Below are 23,243 nucleotides of genomic sequence, written 5' to 3' on the forward strand. Positions count from 1 at the left end.
TTTCTTGTATGTTTTATTGGTGACCGACTCATTGGCTGATAGGGCAATGAGAATAAGAATTTTCTCCCCAAGTGTTTATCTGCTCTATATGATCAGCATCAACATGACAGCAGTAAAATGGAACAAGTGTAAGCTTTACTGTTCATCGATGTATGCCTTTTTGATCCAGTCTGCATTATACACTTAAATTTTTGACATGGGAGAATCCTCCACATATTAAAAAACAGTTACATTTGCAACACTTACTCTCAGTCAGTTACATACAGTCAAGATTAAATAGCCAAATAAAAATAAGCAAAGCAAATTAAAAAAAAATAATCCTTAGGTTACTTTCTGCTTTTCAGGACTTCTGAAGACGTTTACAAAAAGAGGACCCCATTTGTGTTCTGAATTTTAGTTGCTCCTTTAAAGTGTAACCCTATGGTTCATACATAGGGGAGGCAACCATAATGTGGACTAATCCAATGTCTGTAGATCACAGTAATGTCTACAAATCCTAGTCCAAAAACAGACTGCATTTACTGATGTTATGGTTATGCCCACAGAACAGCTGCCTCCAATATGTGTTAATTAAACACAAACACTGGAGAGAAATTACATCACACAAGTTTTATTTCTTAAAAATGTTTTCTTCTCTTGGCATAAAAATTAAACAGGTTACAGGCTTATGATGAGACTGAAGTAAAAATCACTGCATCATACTCCTAGCTAGGCAGGAGAATGCAGGGCAGGACGGAGCCCCCATTCACACAGGTGTCTGTCCCATAACGCTCTTGAAAAAAATGGACAGTCCACCTCAGCCAGAGGAGGACAAGACTGGACAGAGTTGTGAACCTGTGCAGGTTCTAAGATCAACAAACACACAAAAAGTTGAAAGGAGATCAAGTCTCTGACCTTTTACATGCTCTGCAGTTTCTCCTCCACAAAATTGTTTTTTTTTTTTCTTTTTTTGGATGTAGAAAAGAAATATACAAACCAAGCCCCCCACCCCACCCCGAGCTGCCTTCCCCTGTGTGACTACTTCATTCACCGGTATCCACGGTACCCATAGTAATCCCAGTATGGTGCTCTGTCATAGTTCTGCCACTATGGAAATTAGAAAGGAAGAACGTTATTTGGAGGAGGAAACATTTTATACAGCAGTACATTTTAGCAAACACAATTATGTTTACTTACAACTATGTAACAGTTCACATTAAATCAATTCATAGATACAGAAGTCAAGACAGCTAAGGAAGGTTGCATGCAAAAAAAAAAAAAAAAGTCAAGGTTTGCCTGGCCCCTCCAAATCTTTCTCCTTATTGATCAGCGAGGTTACCCATCACATTAAACTCCCTAAGGACAGTCATGTTAAATTCTTCCCTTCCTCCCCAGTGTAGTAATATTCTCTGTGCAGAGCAGTTCTGCACTGAAAGGCCTTTCCATTAAAAACCATCTCCACTGACTCCTGCTGCAGCCCATTCACTCCTATGGGTGAACTGTATTCCACTGAACAGCTGAAATACAGCCCTGCCATTAGAATAAAATGGGGCCTCGGTATTTGTGCACATTACATGAGCTGATGGTGGCATTTTTTCTGCAAAGGCTGTGCAGTAAGGGCAGGGTAATGATTGTTGGTATGGGAGGAAGTATTTAAACATGGCATTCTGAGGGCCCTCCTAACCCTCTTTTATTGAACTGTAGATTGCTGCTGTATTGTTTCCCGTTATATTGTAAAGCGCTGAGTAAACTGTTGGCGCTATATAAATCCTGTATAATATAACTTGGGGGGTTGGGGAATTAAATAAAAAAAAAAAAAAAAACAAAAAAAACAGTTAACTTGTCTATTATGGACCCACTGGAAGGCTTGAAAGGTGAGATAGCGCAGGGCTAAAAGGAAGAGGGGGGAAAGGGGAGAGAAGAGAGCGCGCGAGTGAGAGACAACTCTACCATTAAATAACTCAATTAGAATTAACCCAGTTTGTGAAGTTTATTTAAAAAAAAAAAAAATAACCAAAGTTTTAATCATTAGAACCATACAACCACTGGTGGGTATTGTTGATCTTAGGAGTAATTTTGAATTCCAGTAAAAAGCCTTTACTGTAGTCCAAATGCACTACTAAAGTTTGCAAAACCCTTTTGGCTATAGTAAAATTCTACAAAGAATTAGCAACAATTCTTAATGCAGAATATTTAAGCCCCCTCCCAAAAGTGATTATAGTCGGATTTCCTCATCCTAGTTCCTTAATTCTATTAAAGTAAGACTATTTTTTGTGCATATTTTGTTTTCAAGCCAAGTGGTTAATTAGGGTGGCAGATGGTCTAGAAAGGTGCATATACTGAACCTTTTCCAGCTATGCTAGAAAGAAGCTAGAGGAAATCTCCCAGCACACCTAAACACATTGAAGCCATCCAAGAAGACCATAAGTGAAGCTTAGCTGGCCTGATAACCATTTTCTTTTTCCAACCTACCACTAGAAACATAACAGATACAATAGGCACTAGATATTGGCCAAAAGAAAAACAAAAAACACCAACACTTCTATCTATAATGTAAAAAGACCTACAGCTGCCATACCATAGCATTAGGATTCATGCAGTGGTGAACAACATTTTACATAGTTTTTTTTTTTTTTTTTTTACAATTCCAGAAAATAAATCTCCAAAAACTTCAAGTTAAGTTCAAAACAATACTTACTCCTCTATTTTGCTGCCTGAAGTTTGGTTGTCCATAGTATCTTTGTGGCTCAGAATAACGATCATAGAAATCCTGGTAACCCTATATTGCAAAATCAGATCAATTTAGTAAGACGCATGGTTAGGTCACCATTTCCACATTTGCAATCAGACCTTCCTTCTATAAGCATTTAAGTCCACTATGTGCAACTGACCCAATACTTAGATAAAATTACTAAAAATTAAAATCCAGTTACACACCCCTCTGTGGGTTCCTCCCCAGTACTGACGTGGCTGCTGATGATAGGGCTGTGGCCTTGAGTGCTGCAAGTACATACGGCTATTGAAGCTCCTCTGATGTTGGTAGTTACCTGAGGGAAAAAAAAAAACCAAAAAAAAAAAAAACCATTAAGACTTACAAGATCATAGGATTGACACCTCTTTGGGAAAGTGGACCGTTTCAATACAGCCTAGCAGAAGGCTGTGAGGAGCATGCTGGCATAATACAATATATGCAGCATCATGGCAACTCCATTCTTGAGACAAAATGCCAAGCTATAATTCTATGGGTATTAAAATTAGCAAAAGAAATACCCTTTCACTAAGCTGATATAGCCCAAGCTCATGCAAGAAGCTGTAAAGTCATTGCAGATTTGTTTTTTTCTTCCCAATTGTCATGCATAGTTCTGAAAGCTCAAAATTAACGATCTAATGTGTGGAAAGATATAAATCTTGTTTTGCTTACGGTTACCTCCGCGGCCCCTGTCTGAGCGTGCACGCTTTTGCATACGGTGTCGTCTCTTCTCATTGGTGGGCAGCTGCTTCCGTGCCTCCTTCTTCTCTTTCTGTACCAGAGCATCTGCCTCTTCCTGGCCCAGCTCAGCATACAGAACATCTTCTAGAAAGTCACCCTTTGCAGGAAGAACGAAGTTGGCTGAATAAGACAAGACATAATTAGGGTGGAAATGGAGAGAGTGGACTAAAGTACTGTTGAGATAAGAAAGATTAAAAACCTCTCATTTCCAAGAGTACATATTCAGGAACAATCTCCCCTTCCTTCTCTTTGCGCATTTCCAACCTTTTCTTCCACTCCTCATCACTGAGGACGAGTACCACAGCTTTGCGTTGAAATCCTTTGAAACAATGCATTTTCCTGCGCTGTGCAGAGCTGTACACTGTGCACTGTGAATACCACAGAAAAGAAAAAATTAAAAAAAAATTTAAAAAAAAAATCTGTCAAGTAGACCAATTGTACCAGCAAGCATGTCCCTCTTACCTGATCAATGATGTAATTTCTCTTCCTGCGGGCAGCCAGTGGCACCAGCCTGATCAAACACTGAGTTGCTACCTGGACAAGATGATCCTTTGCTTTCTCATCTTCTTCAGGGGCATCTGGTCCAGCTGTCTGCATAGATATAAAGACAGGCAAAAGTTGGCAAAAAACATCCAGTCACATGAGAACATTGAGCTACAGAGCCCCAATAATTCACTCAATACAAAGTGTATTACAAGGCACCAGCATGTGCAACTGCAAAAGTATTGTGCTCTTTATTTGGCTTAGTAAACTGCCAAAAAGCACTAAGCTGACATAAAGAACAAGTTTAAAATAGTATGTTTATGCCATAGTGTCATCAATACGACTGGCCAGAATATACCCCAGTAACCTGTTGGGATTAGCAAGCAAGAAGACCATTTGGTAAAAAAGAACAAAGTTCAAAAAGACATTTGCAGATGCAGAGCAATCTGTATAGGCACATGTTCTACAAATACTCAACCTTATTTCTTCAGCAGCAGTAATATTTCTAGAAAACCATCTACAAAAACTGCATTTGGATGCCAAATACTCATGGTATTGATACTAAAAACCCAATTGTGAAAACACAGGAAATATTAAACAGCATATCGGCCATTTTTGCTGAATGTCAGAATTATGCTACACTTAAGTCAGATTTTCTTCTTGCACGGTGCTCACCTTCAGTTGTGGCAGAAGAGCATCTGTACAAAGATGCTGGAATTGTTTCTCTGGATTTTCCTCGATGTGTTTTTGAGCCCATGTGCTTTTTCCAGTTCCTGGGAGACCAACCATAAGCAACACCTGAATGTAAAATAAAAGAATGTATTTACATTCATCCTTAAAATATTAGACTTATATGGACCAGGACTTTGCAGCCCTACAGTGAGGTTAAACAAGTGCACCCCCCACAAAAAAACAAAAAAAAACCCACACCTGTTCCAGAATTCTAGGTTGCAGATAACTTCCTGTTCTGCACAGTTATGTTACATTGTTATGGAGATCAGGAGATGCTACCCAATTCATGTACACCATTATACATTGCATATCACTTCAAATGAGCCCAAACAAACCTGTCCCCTACAAATAGAAGATTGGTACTAAAAACAGGCAGCTTACCTCACACTCCTCATTGGTTTTTGGTGGTGATGGTGCTCTTGTAAGATCCTCATCTGTAAACTCTTTTAGGAATGTAAAGTCATCAGGTGGACTATGCCAGGGCTCCTCCCTCTGACCAAAGTTCACCTGGAAAGCGCAGCCCTTGCACAAAATATGGGGCATCAATGCCTGCTCTCCTAATGTATTCTTATCTACTACAAATGCCTGGCCAAATTCGGCGCCATTTTTAGAGAAAGATATCTCAACCGAGTCACCATCAAGGTTCTATAAAGCAAGAAAGATAACAACTTAAAAGAATGAAAAATAAAAAACGGACATATATAATATGCTCTGCAATAAAAACATTTAAGACAAACACTTGACACGTTCTTCTAAGTTGGGGGTCTTCCCCCTTTGGCCATTGCCACAGCAACTCATACACAAACAAGCTAGAGTCGCAGAACCAAGCTCTATTCTGGGAGTAGACTGGATGTTCCACAAGCAGCTTACACATAAAGACAAAAAATGTGCTAGGAGAAAAAGGAAGGGACTACCCATAGATAAAAGATTTTGCATACATCCCTATGTTTAGAAGAGAGGGGGAAAAAAAGTGTTCATTGCTAAAGAATGCCAGCTACAAACCCCCCTTTTAAAATGTTGGATCCACATAGTTCTACCTTTTTCTATGCATTCAGATAGCTACAAAGCTTCAGCTTTTTCCCTCTAAAGCTGGTAGGTGCAAACACTCTCCTGGCCAGCCCCTTTAGAGCTATGGATGCCAGCAGGATGTCACTGCTATATGCAATTAGCAGATGTGGAATAGGGGGTTAAGAATTTAGTAGCATTGTCAGCCTTCAACAAGACACAGACTAACCAAAGCGTTTGTCATATGAATGCACAGAAATACTAGTATTTAGATGGCAACCTATTAGCAAATGTATGGGAAGTAATAGAGCAATGGGGATACAAACATTTAACGTGAGTTATTGTATAGGCTTTCCTTGTAGTTTAACAGCACTCAAATTAATTCACTTCAGCAACTCATCCCTATGATGCTGATTACAAGGCTTTTTGTTGCAAAGCAAGCTGTTCTGCTAAGTGGTCTCTTAAGTTCCCCCACAGTGCTTTGCCAATCATTCATCATGTATTGCTTATTAGTAAGATAGATTAAGATACACATCTGCTTTATAAAAAAAAATTAAATAGCTAAAAAGGTTGACCCAAACACATTTCAGTTTCCTTTGACCATCTATGCATCCTATTAAACATGGGATTTACATTAGCAGAGTTAAAAGAAAAAAATGTCACTGGGGAATGGGAATAAACTACGTAAGCAATTTAAGGCTCACTAAAATGAACATTCTGTTAAGACATTACGTTTTGGTTGGGCGTCACTTTGATATATATAAAAAAAAAAAATTAGACTTGCTACCAATTAGCAGAGGCTTCACTGCTCAAACCACCTGAACTGTTTTCACAGCACCAAGAATACCAAACTTTGGAGAGAGGATCTGCTTTGCAAATTAGTGCAGAATAAGAGAATCTAGTCTTGAATATTTACAGGCGTGCGTGTATATCTAGATCAGAAAACGTGGGTTCCAGAAGCTGGAAGACCCAAGGAAAAAGAGGAAGACCACTAACATACAACAGTCTAACAGCTCTAAGCAAAATATAAAAAGCCAAAACTTACAGCAAGGCAGCCAACCACGTCATTTTCACCAAAAGATTCCCCATAAGGATCAAAATGTGCACTGGTGACCTTCAATCCCCGGCTATCGTAAGCAAAGGATAAGTCATCTTCACCTGATAATCAAAACCATGACAGAGGGAAGAGTTCAACAAAAAAAAAAAAAATACTACAGCTACACAAGAAATGGACAGTTTTAATAAATTCATATGGAAGAGATTATTACCCAGCTGAGGAGCTGACTGGTATACAGACCAGCCCACACGGAGCAGAGGAACCTCCGTACAGCCTTCTTTCACAGGAAGATTCTCAGTCACCTACACACATTGGACGGAATAAAGAAAACCAAATGAGTGTGTACTTTACAGCATTTGTAATCAAGCTCTTAAGAAAACAAGACATGCAGTAAGTGCTGTCAAGAGCACAAACAGAATGAAGACAGACAGACATACTAAAAGAGCGCTGCCTGCCACAACAGCTAATATGGCAAGTTCTCCTCCGTATTACACCCTCAGAAACAAAACAAGCTGCAATAATACAGAGGACACTTGTCAATTTCAGTTTATAACCGACTTGAGCTCAACTTTAATAAGACCTATCATAGCTAAAATAAGTTACTAAGTATTATTTAGCCAAGTGCCTTGCTCCATATTACTGCTGAAGACAAGTTAATAGTAAAAGAAATGGCAAGGCTATGACTGACTATGTAGGCCCTTACCAGTCCTTTGTTGCCATGGTCTAAAACAAGACTTCAAAAAAAAGGTGCTATTCAAAGCATCACCGTATTTCAAAAGTCACACAAATACCATTATGTCCCATCTGCTATACAAGGGAGGAAAAAACAAACAAAAATTGTGCATGGGAATTTGCCTGAAAACGCACCTTGACTTCATAGTAAACTGTGCCATCAGTTACCCCATGAGTGGCTCGAGATCCTGACCACAAAGATGGGAACTTCTCAGAAAACAGAGGTCTTCCTCCAAAGCGGTCCTTATCCATCTTAAATTGCAGATCACAGTTGGCTGTAAGAATACATGAGCATCAGAAAAGAAAAAAAAAAACCTTACATGAACAAGCAACAAAGAATAGAGAGCATGAACAAGTATCTAGGCAAAATTCACATTTAAACATGAACACTTATAACTTAGAAGCATGCCACCATGTTTTTTTTTTTTCTAAACCCCTTCCCCAAATGTCTGCATATATTGCACCTTCACAGTCCTTAGAGGTGTCTGCTTTAGTTTTATCATTCAGTCCCCTCCCCAACTAAATTAGCTTCCTCCTGACCTTGAGTGGCTGCAGTCACCGCATCTGAGGACAGGAAAGCTGCACTAGGTATGTCGAACTTAACAACTGTAAGCATAACCTGCAATATTACTAAATGTTTGTTCCTGGGTTTAACTATTTATTGATGAAAACAGAACAAGGAACGGTTTTAATATGGAAAATGTAGAAATGTTATACACATAAAAAAGCTCCCATTGTTAAAGTGCCCATTTCGTATTAAAGAAATTTTACACACATGCGATAATTACATCCAAAATTGTGCAAATATTTTTAGCTTTCAAAAAAGGAAGCAAAAAAAAAAAAATCTCTCAAATACATTAAAAATAAAGGAAATCTAATTGAGGTAAAGAGCATGGACACCTGAGAGTAGGAGAATAGATGCAATGACTTACAAATATCAAGACACAGCACACTGTCTTCCACTTCATCGCATGCCTCTACAGTAGGTGCAGGAGACTTGGAACTAGAAAAGTAAAAGAATAAAGTTAATCTCCTTCACTAGCCCAGGTGCATTTTACCAGAATAGACATTTCAGCAATATTACTGCATCTGTATGGTTTTAAATGTATGTTTCCTCATCCTAGTCCATGTTTCCTAATTACATAGTATTTGGCCTCCACAGAGGCCTGGCATATGAAACAACGAAATTCAAGAATGATGGCATCAAGTGACAAGAACAAAACTTAAATCAGATATTTAAAATGACAATAAAAGAGGCATCCCTGGTACAATGCCATGGAAACAGGTAGTTTTTTTTTTTTTTTTTATTAAAGTGTGTTTGCTAGCCTTGTTTATAGTAGTGATATATCGTATGTAAATGAGTGCTGCAACAGCTGATCATTTATTTCAGGTACTTATATAGCGCTGTCAATTTACGCAGCGCTTTACATATATATTGTACATTCACATCAGTCCCTAACCCTCAAGGGGTGTACATTTCTACTCCTATTTTACAAATCTACACAAAAGGTTGTGCACTACAATTGCTGCTCCTGATTCCAGGACATCTTTAAATGCTCTTATTGGAGAAAGCAAGAGCAATAGGGGCTGATTTCAGAACAAAGCCCCTAGGAAACATTGCACACATGTCAGAAACACACTGGAGATGTTTACAGGGAAGGCTTTGCCTGCTCTTGGACAGGATTTTTGGAAATAAAAAAAACAAACACACATTTGGTTGATATCAAGAGGTCTGCAAGAAACTGCCCCCATAGATCTGAAGGGGATGTAAAAAAAGAAAAAAAAATTCCTTAAAGGGAAAGTCCATGTTGGTAGACAAAGTTAAAAAAAAACCTCAGCAAGCCCAGAAAACCTTACCGGCTATAATAACCCTCCTCTTTGTATTCATGATATGTGCGTCCACGTTGTTCTTCCTCCCGTACTCTCTTAACCCCTTTGCGTCCAGCTCCTGCATTTTTTGAATCAGACTTCTTTTTATCAGCTTCAGCTGCAAAATCAAGAAGGGTAAAGTATTTATAACGAGAACTTGCTTTCCAAAGAAAAAAAAAAGTGATGTGATGTTTTTACTGCCTAAACTACAAATTATTTTCTTCTGCATATATACTAAAAGGTCACCTTAACACAATTTATCAATATGTAAAATGTTGATTTTATATTTTGTATATCTGTATACGCATGGATCGTTGAACTAAACCGAGGGGAAAAAAAAAAAAGATAGCCCAACTGCACATACACTCAAACAAGTCTGCAATGGTGGCTTCCATTATCTAATCCTAACAGGTTCTCTTTAAATTAAACTTTCCAAAAAAGAAAAAAAAACTCCAAAAATGTATAATATATATAGCCCCTCCATAACTAACAGTATCAAAAGAGGCCTCTAGTCATTTACATTTACCTTTTAACTGCAAAGCCCCCTTATGTCTTACAGTTCTGTACATTCAGGAGACGACATGTGTTAACAGCTTTGGGTCTGGCGGCTGGCAGAGTAGCATCTGTCAGACAATAGGTGACCTCTTACCCTTTACCTCCCATGCCCTAGCATGATCTACAGACAGATTAACTTACATCGAAGAGGGTGGCAAATATATAATTTTCAAAGGAAAGATTATCCATTCAGAACAAACTTCGATATTCAGAACGTTTAATAAGCAGGCTGTGATTGCCAACCTCGCCATCTGGAAATTACTAGCTTCTCATCTTCTGTCCATCAAAAGGCTTCCAAACATTCTAAATCACTGACCTGCTACAGGTATTATACCTTCACTGGCTACATGCTTGTTTGGGGTCTGTGTGTATTAACCTCCCTGGCGGTATGATTATTTCAGATTTTTGGTGCTGAAAGCGGTACCATTTTTTTGCATGGAAATATGTATTTTTTTTTATTGTAGGCTGTAATTTTTAGGAAAAACTCACTGAAATCTGTTCGAACAAGAGTCTAGTAAACATCCCGGGTATGATAAAATTTGAAACACAAAATCATAAATTATAATTTAATAAATAATCATAAAAATAATAGAAAAATAAAAAATTTAATTCAATAATATAATCAAACCAAAAACACTGAAATGTGAAATAGAGCGCCAAGTTCGCACATTGCTGAGCTCAGTCGCAAAATCGTTTTCAGTGTCTGATGACGAATTTCCCCCACGAATCATTATCACTCAATTCTGCAAGTGGTTCTGATTTACTATCGCTGTTCTCTAGCTGATCTAAACCGCTTTTGACCTAAAGTGACACTTTTTGGACGCCATGGACATTTCTCAGTTTCCAGGCAGAAAGAACAGACAAAATGCAGGCAGGGCACAGGACAAAGCACTAGGGACAATATGTATGTGAAATTGGTTGAGACAGCAATGTTTTACTATGTAAAATGTAAAAAAAAAAAAAATGACATTTTTTAAATTTCCTGCCTCCGGCGGCGCCCGTACGTCCCGACGTCACAGGGACAGGACACAGAAGCCGGATGCCGGCATCGGCCGGAGGAGATGGCCGGGGACGCTGCAGGGGACACATTGCGGGAGCGCAGGGTAAGGTAAGTGAAGAACACATGCCGGAGCAGTGCCGCATGGTATTCCCGAGTGTAGCTCGGGGTTACCGCTTTTGGTACTGAAATGTTACCCCGAGCTACACTCGGGAATACCGCCAGGGAGGTTAAACCCGGAGACAGCCAGCCAATAAACATTTTTAGTCAGCAATGGGAGTCTACATAGAAAGTACCACATTCCTAAAGGGCACACCCAGCCAAAAAAAAAAAAAACACTTTGTTCTCCTTCATTTTGGATACTGTATAGAAAAGTTATAACCACTTCTATCTTGAGCCTAGAAATTTCCCCTCAATTCCTGTCCTGACTTTTTACCATACAGAAAGTGGGGGTGAGGGGTGATCTCTCCAACAGCAAGAGAAAAAAAAAAGGCAAAGGCTAGAACCCCGGACATATCTTCTTTCTGTATTTGCATTAGATTTCTCCCTTGCATCTAGTCTGGTAAAACAATTCTTAGGACAGAAAGATTGTAAACATCTAACGGTATCCTGGACAGCAGCAATAATCTTACTGAAGTTGTAATCTTACCATCAACCCAATATTAGAAAAGCTTTTTGCCCAACATACAAATAAATTGTATTGCACACAATACAAAATAACTAGCTGGTTTACCTGTCACAGACCTGTCATCTAGGTACATAACCGCAAATTGTGCACACTCCTCTATGGTGTTTCATGATGTACTGATCATGAGTAATGCTCTATAGGCTTCAATGGAAAAATTTATAAAATGCATATTTTTGTGGGAATAAATGAAGATGTATTTTCTTTTTTTTTTAAATAAAGTGACCTGTGCCTGTATAAAGACCCACATGTGTAGAGTATAGGAATGTTTTGTACTTTAGCGCATCAGGAACATGGCCTGGTGACGATATTAGAGATCAGGTCAAAGTACGAAGGATTTTCACACCTCAAAAACATATCACTTTTTTTTTTATTCGGCTAGAGTAGTAAGGGGTTAGAACCCTGGCCACGTTTTTATTGCTGTCTATATCCATGTTAGGAGGATCCCCCCTCACTAACAGCCCTGATCACCAATATAGCAGAATGAAAGTGAAGGAAAATCTTGTAATGGGATCACTTGTTCCTGTGACAACTGTCTAAATGGGGATTTCTATCTTATTAGGAATTTACAGCAAAGGAAGTGAAATCTCCCTAAAGAAACAGAGCACAAAAAGTGTATTTAACCCTTTCCTGGTCTATACAAAAAAAACAAACAAGATTTGCTATTACAAACTGCAAAACATCAAGCGGAGTATACACTAGCAGAATTTTGTTTGGCATTTCACGAAGATTTGTTTGTCTATCTAATCATTGGTGTAGTCAAATCACCATTAGTTTTTGCCCACAGCAATGAGAAAATTGGAAGGAGCAGGATGCTAAATTTCTTGAATAAAGGTTTTCATGCAGTAAAGTCCATTCATTCCTAAATCAACTGTTAAAAACAAACAAAATCTTTAACTACTTTTGAACAGCATTTAAATATTCTAAAAAGTTTCATTTGAAATTCTACTAGCATATATCCAGATTAACGAGGAACCAAACCCAACAGTTTTTAAAAAAAAAAAAAAAAACAGTTATATTCTTGATATTCTTGGCATTCCAAGAATGTTGTCACTTCCGATTGTTCACAACTAAACTGTCAAACCATCAAATGTCATAACTGATCAGATGTGCAGCACCATGGCAGTTGGAGATCAAACAGAGGCCAAGAAGGCAGCTTCCGTGGCTGAAAAGGATAGGAGGGTTTAGTTCCGCTTTAAGTGAGACATTTCTCAGGTGGAGATTTTTTTGCATCTACCGAATTCTGTTGTCATTTAGCCATCATTCACAGTAGTGTGTTCCCTCATAGCAGCTGCTGCACGACAACGGAATGAGAAAATGTCACCAGCACCCCACGGTTCTCCAGAGCGGGTCCAAAACTTTATTCAGCAATCACATTACAGCAGAAGCAGCGTTTCTTAGCCTCGCAGGACCCTTTAATCAGGAATGTGACCTGCGAGGCTCCGAAATGTTGCTTCTGCTATAATGATGCGACAGCCGAGTAAGGCTTTGGAGCCACTCTGGAGAACCATGGTGTACTGGTGACATCTACTTCTGATTAATGCTGGTTCTGTGAATGGCAGCCAATCAGCATCTAACTTCTTCATATTCAATTAAAACCTGGAATCTGATTGGTTTCTATGCAGAGCTGCACCAGATTTCGCTATCTGGTTTTCATAAATCACCCCCCATATGTTTCTACTCCTCTAAACAGCTGGGGGAGGGGGAGTGGGGGTGATGGTTCCATGACTACAGTCTGATCTGTGAATCATCACCATCATGGGATGGCCTAGGCCTGCACCTCCTACTCCTAGATCTCTGATGGCTTTTTAAATCTTTCTGAACATGAAGATTCCCCCCCCCCTCCTTACATACAATAAGATCCTGATCGCTATGATGTACGATCAGACAAAGAAATCAGAACGATCCAAAAAAAAAAAAATTCAGAGGCCGCCCTGATTGGCTAATTCCCAAAACCTCCCATCCCCCCATAAACAATGGCGACGGGCCTTCCCCGGCCATATGCGCCATGGATGGGAGACGGTGTAGGCCGGTGCCATGTCGGCTCCTTGTTGATGCTCCCATCTCCCATCCTTCCCATAGGCGGACTGTTTGTATGGAGACAAAATGGCGGCCTCCATTGTGTACGGAGCACACGGCGCGGCCCCCCCGCACAATGGACCGCCCCTCCCCCTTCCTCCGGTATACTCACCGCCAGCCCCGGCCTTCTCTCCGTCCTTGGCCTCCGCCGATTCCTTGTGTGCGGCGCCATTCACCGACCCCCCAGCCTCGGCCGCCTCCTCCATATCTTCTTCTTCCTCCTCCTCCTCTTCGGTGGGGGCACAGCCCGACTCCCCCGGGAGATCCTGCTCGTCGTGTGCGGCCTCCTCGTCCTCTTCCTCCTCTACCGGCTCCCCGGCCTGGTCGTCCTCGTCTTCTCCCTCCCCGAGCTCCAAGGCCCGCTCCTCCTCCTCCTCTGCTAATCCCGGGTTGGCGGTCGCCGCCTTCTCCTCGTCGCCCCCGCCAAGCAGCTCGGAGTCGAGCGCCTCCTGCAGCCTGTCGCTGAGCTCGGCCTTCAGGCCCCGGCAGTCCAGTCCCCGGCGCTGCAGTTCAGCTCGCAGTTCGGTTACTTTCATCTTCCGCGGGTCTAGGCCGCTCATGTTGCCGCTGATTACAGATAAAGACACAGGGCGGATGTTCGTCTGAGCGCACCGGAAGTGGACGAGGGAACCGCCCCGGAAGTTCAGCTGGAAAAGGGGGGTTAGTAGGGGCGGAAGCGGACCGCAATGCCTCGAACTGATGGAAAACGGCGCTAGGCCTCTTGTGGCGAGGTCCCCCTGCAGCGCCCCCCTTGCTCAAAACCAGGCTGGAAGTGAACCCCGAATGGTATCGGTAACGTTCCGTAATGGTGGCAATAATTCATACCCACAGAAACAATAGACACCCGCCGAGCGGCAGGACACTCCCCCTGACGACATTTTTGCTGATTGGCCAGAGAGAAGACCGCCTGTTCAAATCTAAAACATAGATTGGTCGGGAGGGGACGGTGTGTTCATTGGTTAGTTTAAGTCAGGTGACCGGCTCCCGCCTTTTTTCTCATTGCTTGTCGGAGAATAGGCGATGATGCCGTGCTCTGTGATTGGCTGCTGGCTTTGTGTGGTATCCTTTTCTAAGCCTATATATGCGGCTCTCCTTTATGCGCCGCTTCCGATGTTATTTAGTTTCTAACAATCGTTGGCGGTTGTAACAAAAAGAGTTGGTTCCTATTACCCCTTTCCTCTCCTTCCTAGCAGACTCTGTTCTACAATTAAAAAAAGGCCGCCGAACAGTCGTTTGTGAATGGCAGAGGAAAAGACGGCATTAGGCCGGAAGCGTGTAGTCCTATTCATGAAAAGACGACATCGCCATATGTAATCTGGAGCTATTCATGGCATTGGCCGATGTGAATAAAGTTATTGAAAGTTTGGATCACGTGACGTGCTGGTGGCAACGAGTAGAGCTGAAGCAGCATGGGTCACTGATACGGGATGGCTGCACAGGTTTGTGGGTGGAAGGGGCATGGCAGGGGGCTGAGAAGGCTGTGGATTCTGCCGAGCAGTGAGGAGGGGGACTGTGGAATGGTCAGAGCTTCACCTATACAATCACTGCAGAGCACAGGACCATGGCTTGTGCTGGCCTCTGAGGGGGAGATTCACCAATACTGGAGCTGCTGTGCATGGTAGCCAATCAGCTTCTACCTTCAGCTGGTTCAGTGAAGCTTTGGCAATATAAACTGGAAGCTGATTGGTTTCTATGCGGAGCTGCTCCAGATTCTGCACTGTCCAGTTTTAGTAATTAAACCCCCTGAGTGACCCGTGGGTGTCTTTTATAAATCCGGCCAGGTCTATGTGCTGTATAAGGCTCTGTTCACACCTATGCAGGTTGCGTTTGAGCCGGTTCTGCACTTGCGTTTTTTTTGTTGTTGCTAGGGCGACTTAAAACGCAGTACGTGCTTCTATGTAGCGTTTCCATTGAAGTCTATTGAACCAAAAACGGACCTTGTTGCATTCAAAAAAGTTCCTGACCCTTTCCAAAAACTGCACTGGGTGAACATGTCCCATAGGAAATCATGTTAAATGGACTGTACTGCGTTTCTGCAAAATGCTGCAGAAAATGCTTGGGTGTGAACCCGGGGTTAAGATTAACACAACTGTATTGAAAACTGAACTCAATTGTATTTTAACATTCACCAACATTAGGGAAAGCTGCATATGAACCCACTGAAGATGTAATTCTGAAAATCCAGGCTCTCTCTGATAGCCAGTCATGTGACCTGTGCCAAGGCATTCTCCATAGAAGCTAATACCATACAAAGGTGAGACGTGGCTCTTAGTAGCCAATGAAATTTTCAGTTTCTGGAAACCTTAAAGCGGAGCTCCACCCAAAAGGGGAAGTTCTGCTTTAACCTCTTGACGCCAGCCGCATGCAAATGTGTAGCCTCCAGGCGTCTGGGCCTTGATGCCGAGCGACTGCACATTTGCGTGCAATTAAGAAAAACAAACATTTGTGCTGAGAGCGCGCGCCCTGTCCGGTACTCTCCTCTTTCGATCAGGATCTTTCCCGATCATGTGACGGCGAATCACGGCTGTCACATGACCCTAAAACCCTGCCTCCCGGCTTCTGAAACCCTTAAAAGGCTGGGAGGCACCGGCGCCAATTAAGGATTGCCACCTATGGGAAGCCAGGGGTGAGTGGGTCCCTGAATTTGACAGGTACAAGTTTCCACTGCGATCACCTAAACGATCGGAAGTTGTCCTCCTACCCTCCCTCCCCATAGTCCTCTAGGACACATGACAGGTCCCAGAAGACTACGGGGCCATTCACAAAGTGCAGCGCTTCTCGCGCATATGCAGTAAGCACCCAGCTGTGAAGCCGCAAGCTGTCACAACCGGGTGCCCACACTGAAGATGCCGGGGAGAGAAGACTGCCGGTGAAACCAGCTGTGGGGAGGGCACCACTATACCGAGGGACAGGTAAATGTCTGAATTTTAAAAGTCAGCAGCTACAGTTTTTGTAGCTGCTGACTTTTATTTTTTTTTTTTCAGCTGGAACTCCGCTTTAAAGTGTTGCTAAACCCAGGACCCTGCATTCACTATATCTGGTCTTCCACAGTACACAGAACATGGAAATGCAATTTTAGTAAATATAAACTGCTAAATACCTTTTCTCATCAGCAGTTAGAGCAGTCTTGTGACGTCTATCAGTGTCCAGCAGAGCACTGGTTAAAGCTTGTAGGAGGAGTTTTCATTCTGCTCTAGGAGGATGCAGTACCCCTGACCTCTGTCTGGACAGTGCTGATTGGCCCTGTGCTGATCACATGTACTCCCAAGAGGAAAAAAAAACTCTTTAGCAATACACACCAAACTGAGCATGTGCCGAGTGATTCCACACAATATGTCTTATCAGGAGATAAGAGGGAGACACTGGAAGAAGGGGAGGATCAGAGAAGTCAGGATCAAGCAGCCTTTTTACACAATGCAGAGGATTAACCCCTTAGGTTCCACAGTGCCTATACAAAGCATGCTTTACTGCATATACAGACTGATTTTACTGTTGTGGGTTTAGTAACTCTTTAAGGAACCTGTAATATATATAATTTATATACATCTAAAAAACAAAAAAGTAGGGAGTGACCCTGGTGGGATTTGTTAGCCATTTGTGTCTCATTGGGGAAAATAAACAGATTTTACAGTATGTACAAAAATCCAATCTTCTTTCCTTCATTAAAGGACACAGGATTCTGAGACTATTGGGATGCCCCCAAAGGTAGTCCAACTGAAGGGCGGGCAACTGTAACAAAATACTAACAGGCCCACATAACCATACAAGCTGAGGGCTGCCTGCAGCAAAAAGCTGTCTGAAGGACCTTGTGCCCAAAGCAAGCTTAAGGTTGCTTAACAAACTGCACTCCTGTGATCCACAGAAGTACAGCCAAGCAAGCTCTTTGGCTGTACTTCTTTAACCCCTCGCCTACAGGGTACATATACCCCCTTCCTGTCCAGGCCAATTTCTAGCTTACAGCGCTGTCGCACTTTGAATGACAATTGTGCGGTCATGCAACACTGTACCCATACGAAATTTTTATATTTTTTTGTGACAGAGCTTTATTTTGGTTGTATTTAATCTCTGGGTTTTTTATTTTTTCTTAAGCCAAAAACCACTGAAAATTTTGAAAAAAAAATTTTTTTCTTAGTTTTTGTTATAAAATTTTGTAAATAAGTTATTTTTCTCCTTTACTGATATGCGCTAATGAGGCTGCACTGATGGACACTGATAGGTGGCACTGGTAGGCGGCACTGATGGGCATTGACAGGCATCACTGATGGGTATTGAAAGGCAGCACTGATACATGGCACTGTTAGGTGGCACTGACTGGCACTGTTAGGCGGCACTGACTTTCACTGATGGGTGCCACTGAAAGGCAGCTCAGATGGGCACTGATATGTGGCACTGATGGGCACTGGCACGAGGCGCTGATGAGCACTGACACAAGGCACTGATGGACACTGACAGCTGGCGCTGCTGGGGCTACACTGATCATCAGTGCACATGTCCCCTCTGAGGAATGCCGATTACCGGCTCTCCTCTCCTCTCGAGCAGTCAGCGTGAAAGCTCGTGAGGAGAGAAATGCCAATAACTGGCATTTCCCTATTTACATGTGATCAGCTGTGATTGGACACAGCTGATCACATGACCGAGCCGACATCTTCGGCTCTTTCCGTGATCGGTGATCCGCTGTGTCCGAAGGACATAGCGCACTGCCGATAGCCGCGCATGCGTGGTGAGAATCGGAGTACGTCATATGACATCCTCTCAGAACGAGAGAACCACCTTGCGTCCGTCATATTACTATATGGCGGGCGGTAGGTGGTTAAATAACAAACAGGTTTATACATACCAGCTCTCTGCAATGGGATTGCACAAAGCGGTTCTGATACTCCTCCTCTGGGTTCCCCCACCAGCGCTCCTCCTCTTCCTGGTGTGTCACCATAGGAAGCTGCTTCCTATTGTGGCACATCTGCAGGCTTGCTTCCGAGTTGCACTGCTTGTGTCTATAGACACAGGCAGCACAGCTCAGCCCCACAGAATTTGAGAGCTGAAAAAGTGAATGGCTCCCACTTCTATCAATCTGCCCAGTGAGGAGGGAAAGAGCTGCTGCTTTCCGGCACAGTACTGGATCAGGTTCAGGTAAGCATGGGGAAGAGATCCTGCAACAGCAAGCAGCTTTCTATGGGGGCACTTGGCAGGGAGAGGAGACAGGAAAGCTGTCAGTGGACCCCTGAAGAGGAAGATCAGGGCTGCTTTGTCCAAAACCAATGCAAAGCGCAGGTAAGTATAACATGTTTGTAAAGCTTTATTTTTCTAATAAAATAATCACTTTAAGGTAAAAATCTTTAATACTTTAGGCCTGCTTTAAGTGTAACTAAAGGCAAACATTTTTAGTTTTGGATGGCATGAAGATGGATTAGAACATGTTTCTGGTTTTGCTGTCCTCATTGGAGAGCTTCACTCCTTTTATTTGTGCTGGTGACCATTATCACTGTGAATGAAAGAGAAAGACCATTCCAAATGTTCAGCTGTCACCAGAGTAAGAATAGAAGGGGAATCTTCCAATGTGGACACTAGTGATTTCCTCTCACTTCTTGTATTGGCTATGGGAGAGAAAGTGAAGGTAAATTTCTGCAATAGGACACAGATGGCAAAATAAAACTGACTGGTTATAATGCTCCCTTGCTCTATCCATAAGGCAACACTTTTTTTTTCTTTTCTTTTTTTCTTCTCTATTTAGTGACGCTTTAAGGCCCTTTTTGCTTGAACGTTCCAATCGGGTCCATTTTTCAGACCCTTCATTCACCTCTATGGCGTAGCAGGTGTAAATGGACTTGTCTGTTTTTACCTGCCTACATCCAATCCAAAGGGATGGGAATCTATTTCCCTCCATCTGGGCAGATTGGATCAGATGGCAGTTGGGTGTAAATGGAGTGGACTGGAGGTCTATTTACATCTGACTACCCATAGAGCAGAGCTGGCTTTCTCTGTGTCTACTCTGCATAAGCAGCGCGGAGACAGTCCTGTCAGCCACCAGATCAGTGGATAGATCTGCAGGCAAAGCCCCACAGGCATCTTCAGACAAGAGATGACAGCCTCCCTGGATCACATTGATCCATTGTTTATGGGCAGTGCCTAACAGTCCTGAAACATTGCTCTTGCAAAACAAACTGATTGCGTAGGTTAGAAAACTTTGCGCTATTGTTTTTTTCCAACCCGTGTGAAGTCTGTGGGTCGCTCACCCCCTCCCCTCCTTTACCGTAAATACAGTTCGGTCTATATATATATTTGGACACAGGCACAATTTTAGTTTTTTCAGGTATTTACCAAACACATTCAAGCTATAGTTATATAATGGATATGGACTGAAAGTGCGCACACTCCGGTTTAATTTGAGGATATGTACATCCAAATTGGAGGAAGGGTTTTTGGAATTACAGCTCTTAAGAGTAGCCATCCCCCTTTTTCAAGTGGATGTCTCTGTGCTGGATTGGGCTGTCTCTTTGCTGGATTATGCTGTCTCTTTGAATATATGGGAATGTCTCTTTGCTGGGTTTGGCTGTCTCTTTGAATATATGGGGATGTCTCTTTGCTGGATTGGGATGTCTCTTTGACTATATGGGGATGTTTATTTGCAGGATTGGGATGTTTGTTTGCTGGATTGGGCAGTCTCTTTGAATATATGAGGATGTCTCTTTTCAGGATTGGGATGTCTCTTTGAATATATGGAGATATCTCTTTTCTAGATTGGGATGTCTCTTTCCTGAATATATTAGGATGTATCTTTGCAGGATTGGGATGTCTCTTTGAATATATGAGGATGTCTCTTTTCTAGATTGGGATGTCTCTGCTGAATATATGAGGATGTCTCTTTTTTTGGATTGGAATGTCTTTTTGATGAATATATGAGGATGTATCTTTTCTGGAATGGGATGTCTCTTTGCTGAATATATGAGGATGTCTCTTTTCTGGATTGGAATGTCTCTGCTGAATATATGAGGATGTCTCTTTTAATATATTATGGGTATGTCTGTTTGCTGCATTAGGCTGTTTCTTTGCTGTATTGGACCATCTCTTTGCTGAATATATGGGGATGTCGCTTTGCTGGACTAGGATGTCATTTGCTGATTATATGAGGATGTCTCTTTGCTGGATTGGGGTGTCTCTTTGCTGAATATATGGGGATATCTCTGCTGGATTGGGCCATCACTTTGCTGAATATATGGGGATGCAAGCACTGATGACTTTGAATATGCTTTTTTTCATTTTCATATATTTAGTTATAAAAGTGTTTAAAAGTGAGTGCACTGAAGGACTCAGTGGGTTGGCCAGTGGACAGATTCAGTGGGATGGCCAGTTGGCGGGCCCTGGGAATTGTTGGTGGTCAGGCCTAAAGCTGTGTAACTGGCCCCAAAATTTTTGATGGCTGCCCTGCTTCTATTCATCTGCATAGCAAAGATTGGCCTTTGATTTGCATGCAATGTCAGTTAAAGTGTCACTAAACCCAGGACCCTGCATTCAAAATATCTGGTCTCCAACAGTACACAGAACATGAAAATGCAATTATTTTAGTGAATATGAACTGCTAAATACCTTTTCTCATCAGCATCTAGAGCAATCTTGTGACTTCTATCAGTGTTCAGCAGAGCACTGGTTAAAGCTAGTAGAAGGAGATTTCTCTAGGAGGATGCAGAACCCCTGACCAGACAATGCTGATTGGCCCTGTGCTGATTACATGCACTCTCCCAAGAAAAAAAAAAACTCTGTATCAATACACACCAATTTGAGCATGTGCAGTGTCTCCATAGGATATGTATTATCAGGAGATAAGAGGGAGACACTGGAAGAAGGGGAGTATTAGAGAAGACAGGATTTTTACACAATGCAGAGGATAACAAGCATGCTTTACTGCATATACAGGCTGATTTTACTGTTGTGGGTTTAGTAAATAAACCATACCAGTACCAACAATAAACATTTATCAACACATTATAAAACAAAGTGCAGCGCTAATAAGAGTGTGTGTGTGTGTATAATGTATATATATGAATTCCTGAGACTCAACCGTAAAAAAGTACGATAAGACCACAAGTTATAAAGTCCGGATTTAATATAAAATTATGCATAAAAATTCTATTGTGCTCTTTAAGAAGATAAAATTAGGAAGGTGACTCAGATACTCCCAATTAGGTGTAAATTCGGTGTCGTGCAGGAAATAATAAAATTGCGCACTAACTAGATGCGCAGTAATCAAAACCAGAGGTCCCCTCTGTCCTGGGAAGGATACAGCTTGCAATGGATAAGCTTTCACTCAGGAATGGGCAGTAAGATGATGCCTCTAAAGGTCTTCTCAAGTGGTGGGCTGCGGTAGGGATCAGCAATTAAATCACTCTCCTCTGGGTCTTAGGGATGGTCACCAATAGATCCTGGGGAATTAGATGTTCGGTGCAGAGCAAAGAATAATATCCATAGTGTAGTATATCAAAATATTGGGTATTTTATTAATGAATAAAAATGATAAAAGTTGTAAACACATTTAAAATCCAGAAAGCCTTCGCCAATAGCTAAATAGTATACAGATAACGTACAGCGGAAAACCGCTTTGATCACTAACCAGCTGGGTAGTTGTGTGGCGCATCTCGAGAGTGCGCAATTTTATTATTTCCTGCACGACACCGAATTTACGCCTAATTGCGAGTATCTGAGTCACCTTCCTAATTTTATCTTCTTAAAGAGCACAATAGAACTTTTATGCATAATTTTATATTAAATCCGGACTTTATAACTTGTGGTCTTATCATTGTACTATTTTTTAGTTTTACTGTTTGAGCCTCAGGCATATATATATATATATATATATATATAATTTTTATTTTTTTTATTATTAGTGCTGCACTTTCTGTTTTATAATATTTAAGAGGGTTTTAAGGTTTCCTTTTAGTGCATTTGCTGGTTCAATTCACATTTTTAGCGCTCACTGAATTGTACTTTTTTATATTTATCAACATATATTCCTATCTATCTATTTATAACCTTTTATAAACCCTAAGTAAAAAGTATAAATAGAAGTTTGGTGAAGAAAAAAAAAAAACATTCATACTCATGTGGGAGTATGCTGCCTCTAAGGCCTAGTTCACACTGGCATTGAAAGCAGGCGTTTGAGGGGTGTTTTTAACACTTGTAAAACTCCAGTCTAACTCCCATACTAAAGCTCATTAACACCTACCTAATGCCCATACTAAGGCTATCAGAGTGTTTAAGAGTCAGAAAGTTAGTCAAGTGTGAACAAGCCCTAAGACAGAGAACTGATCACTCAGTGAGCTGAGAGCAATGACTGTCAGTCACTGGCTCTGTGCTCTGCCCCTCCAGCGCTCAATGGAGCGGCAGTAGAAAATATTACATTTCTATAAATTTTAAAGCCATGAAAAAAACACTTTTTTTTTTTTCCCCCTGAGTTTTTTTTTTTTTTTTTTTTTGTAGAAAAAAATGGAAATTTAAAAAAAAAAATATAAAAGTATGCTTGAAATAAAAGTACAGTTTATTCAGTAAATAAACTAAAATTGCTGTTTAAAATTGTATTTTTTTTTGCAAA

At 41.4% G+C, this 23,243-nt stretch overlaps 2 protein-coding genes across 5 annotated transcripts in view; one reads left to right on the forward strand and one right to left on the reverse strand.

Moving 5' to 3' along the window:
* Positions 1-14,338, reverse strand: HNRNPUL2 (heterogeneous nuclear ribonucleoprotein U like 2). Of its 2 annotated transcripts, none has more exons than XM_089652850.1 (14): positions 13,776-14,338; positions 9,336-9,465; positions 8,411-8,481; positions 7,614-7,753; positions 6,958-7,048; positions 6,735-6,847; positions 5,066-5,329; positions 4,628-4,750; positions 3,932-4,060; positions 3,669-3,837; positions 3,401-3,589; positions 2,917-3,026; positions 2,678-2,758; positions 1-1,086 (listed from the first exon to the last, which is right to left on the reverse strand). In XM_089652850.1, exons 1-14 carry the CDS (start codon positions 14,221-14,223, stop codon positions 1,027-1,029), a joined length of 2,118 nt encoding a protein of 705 aa, XP_089508976.1. In that variant the 5' UTR covers positions 14,224-14,338; the 3' UTR covers positions 1-1,026. The 2 variants fall into 2 exon arrangements, with proteins under 2 accessions (XP_089508976.1, XP_089508977.1); XM_089652851.1 differs by having other exon boundaries at positions 3,407-3,589; positions 13,776-14,335.
* The window catches only part of TTC9C (tetratricopeptide repeat domain 9C), a 17,451-nt gene continuing 7,970 nt past the window's right edge, over positions 13,763-23,243 (forward strand). The window contains exon 1 of one of the 3 annotated variants that reach the window (XM_089652852.1): positions 13,763-14,455. In XM_089652852.1, coding sequence (XP_089508978.1) covers positions 14,363-14,455 — 93 coding nt within the window. In that variant the 5' untranslated portion in view covers positions 13,763-14,362. Of the gene's footprint in view, positions 14,456-14,705; positions 15,103-23,243 lie in introns of those variants that run through there. The other 2 variants (XM_089652853.1, XM_089652854.1) reach the window with 2 other exon arrangements.

Source organism: Staurois parvus, unplaced genomic scaffold (assembly GCF_062004578.1).
Source record: "Staurois parvus isolate SC_StPar_1 unplaced genomic scaffold, SC_StPar_1.0 ptg000694l, whole genome shotgun sequence".
NCBI lineage: Eukaryota > Metazoa > Chordata > Amphibia > Anura > Ranidae > Staurois > Staurois parvus.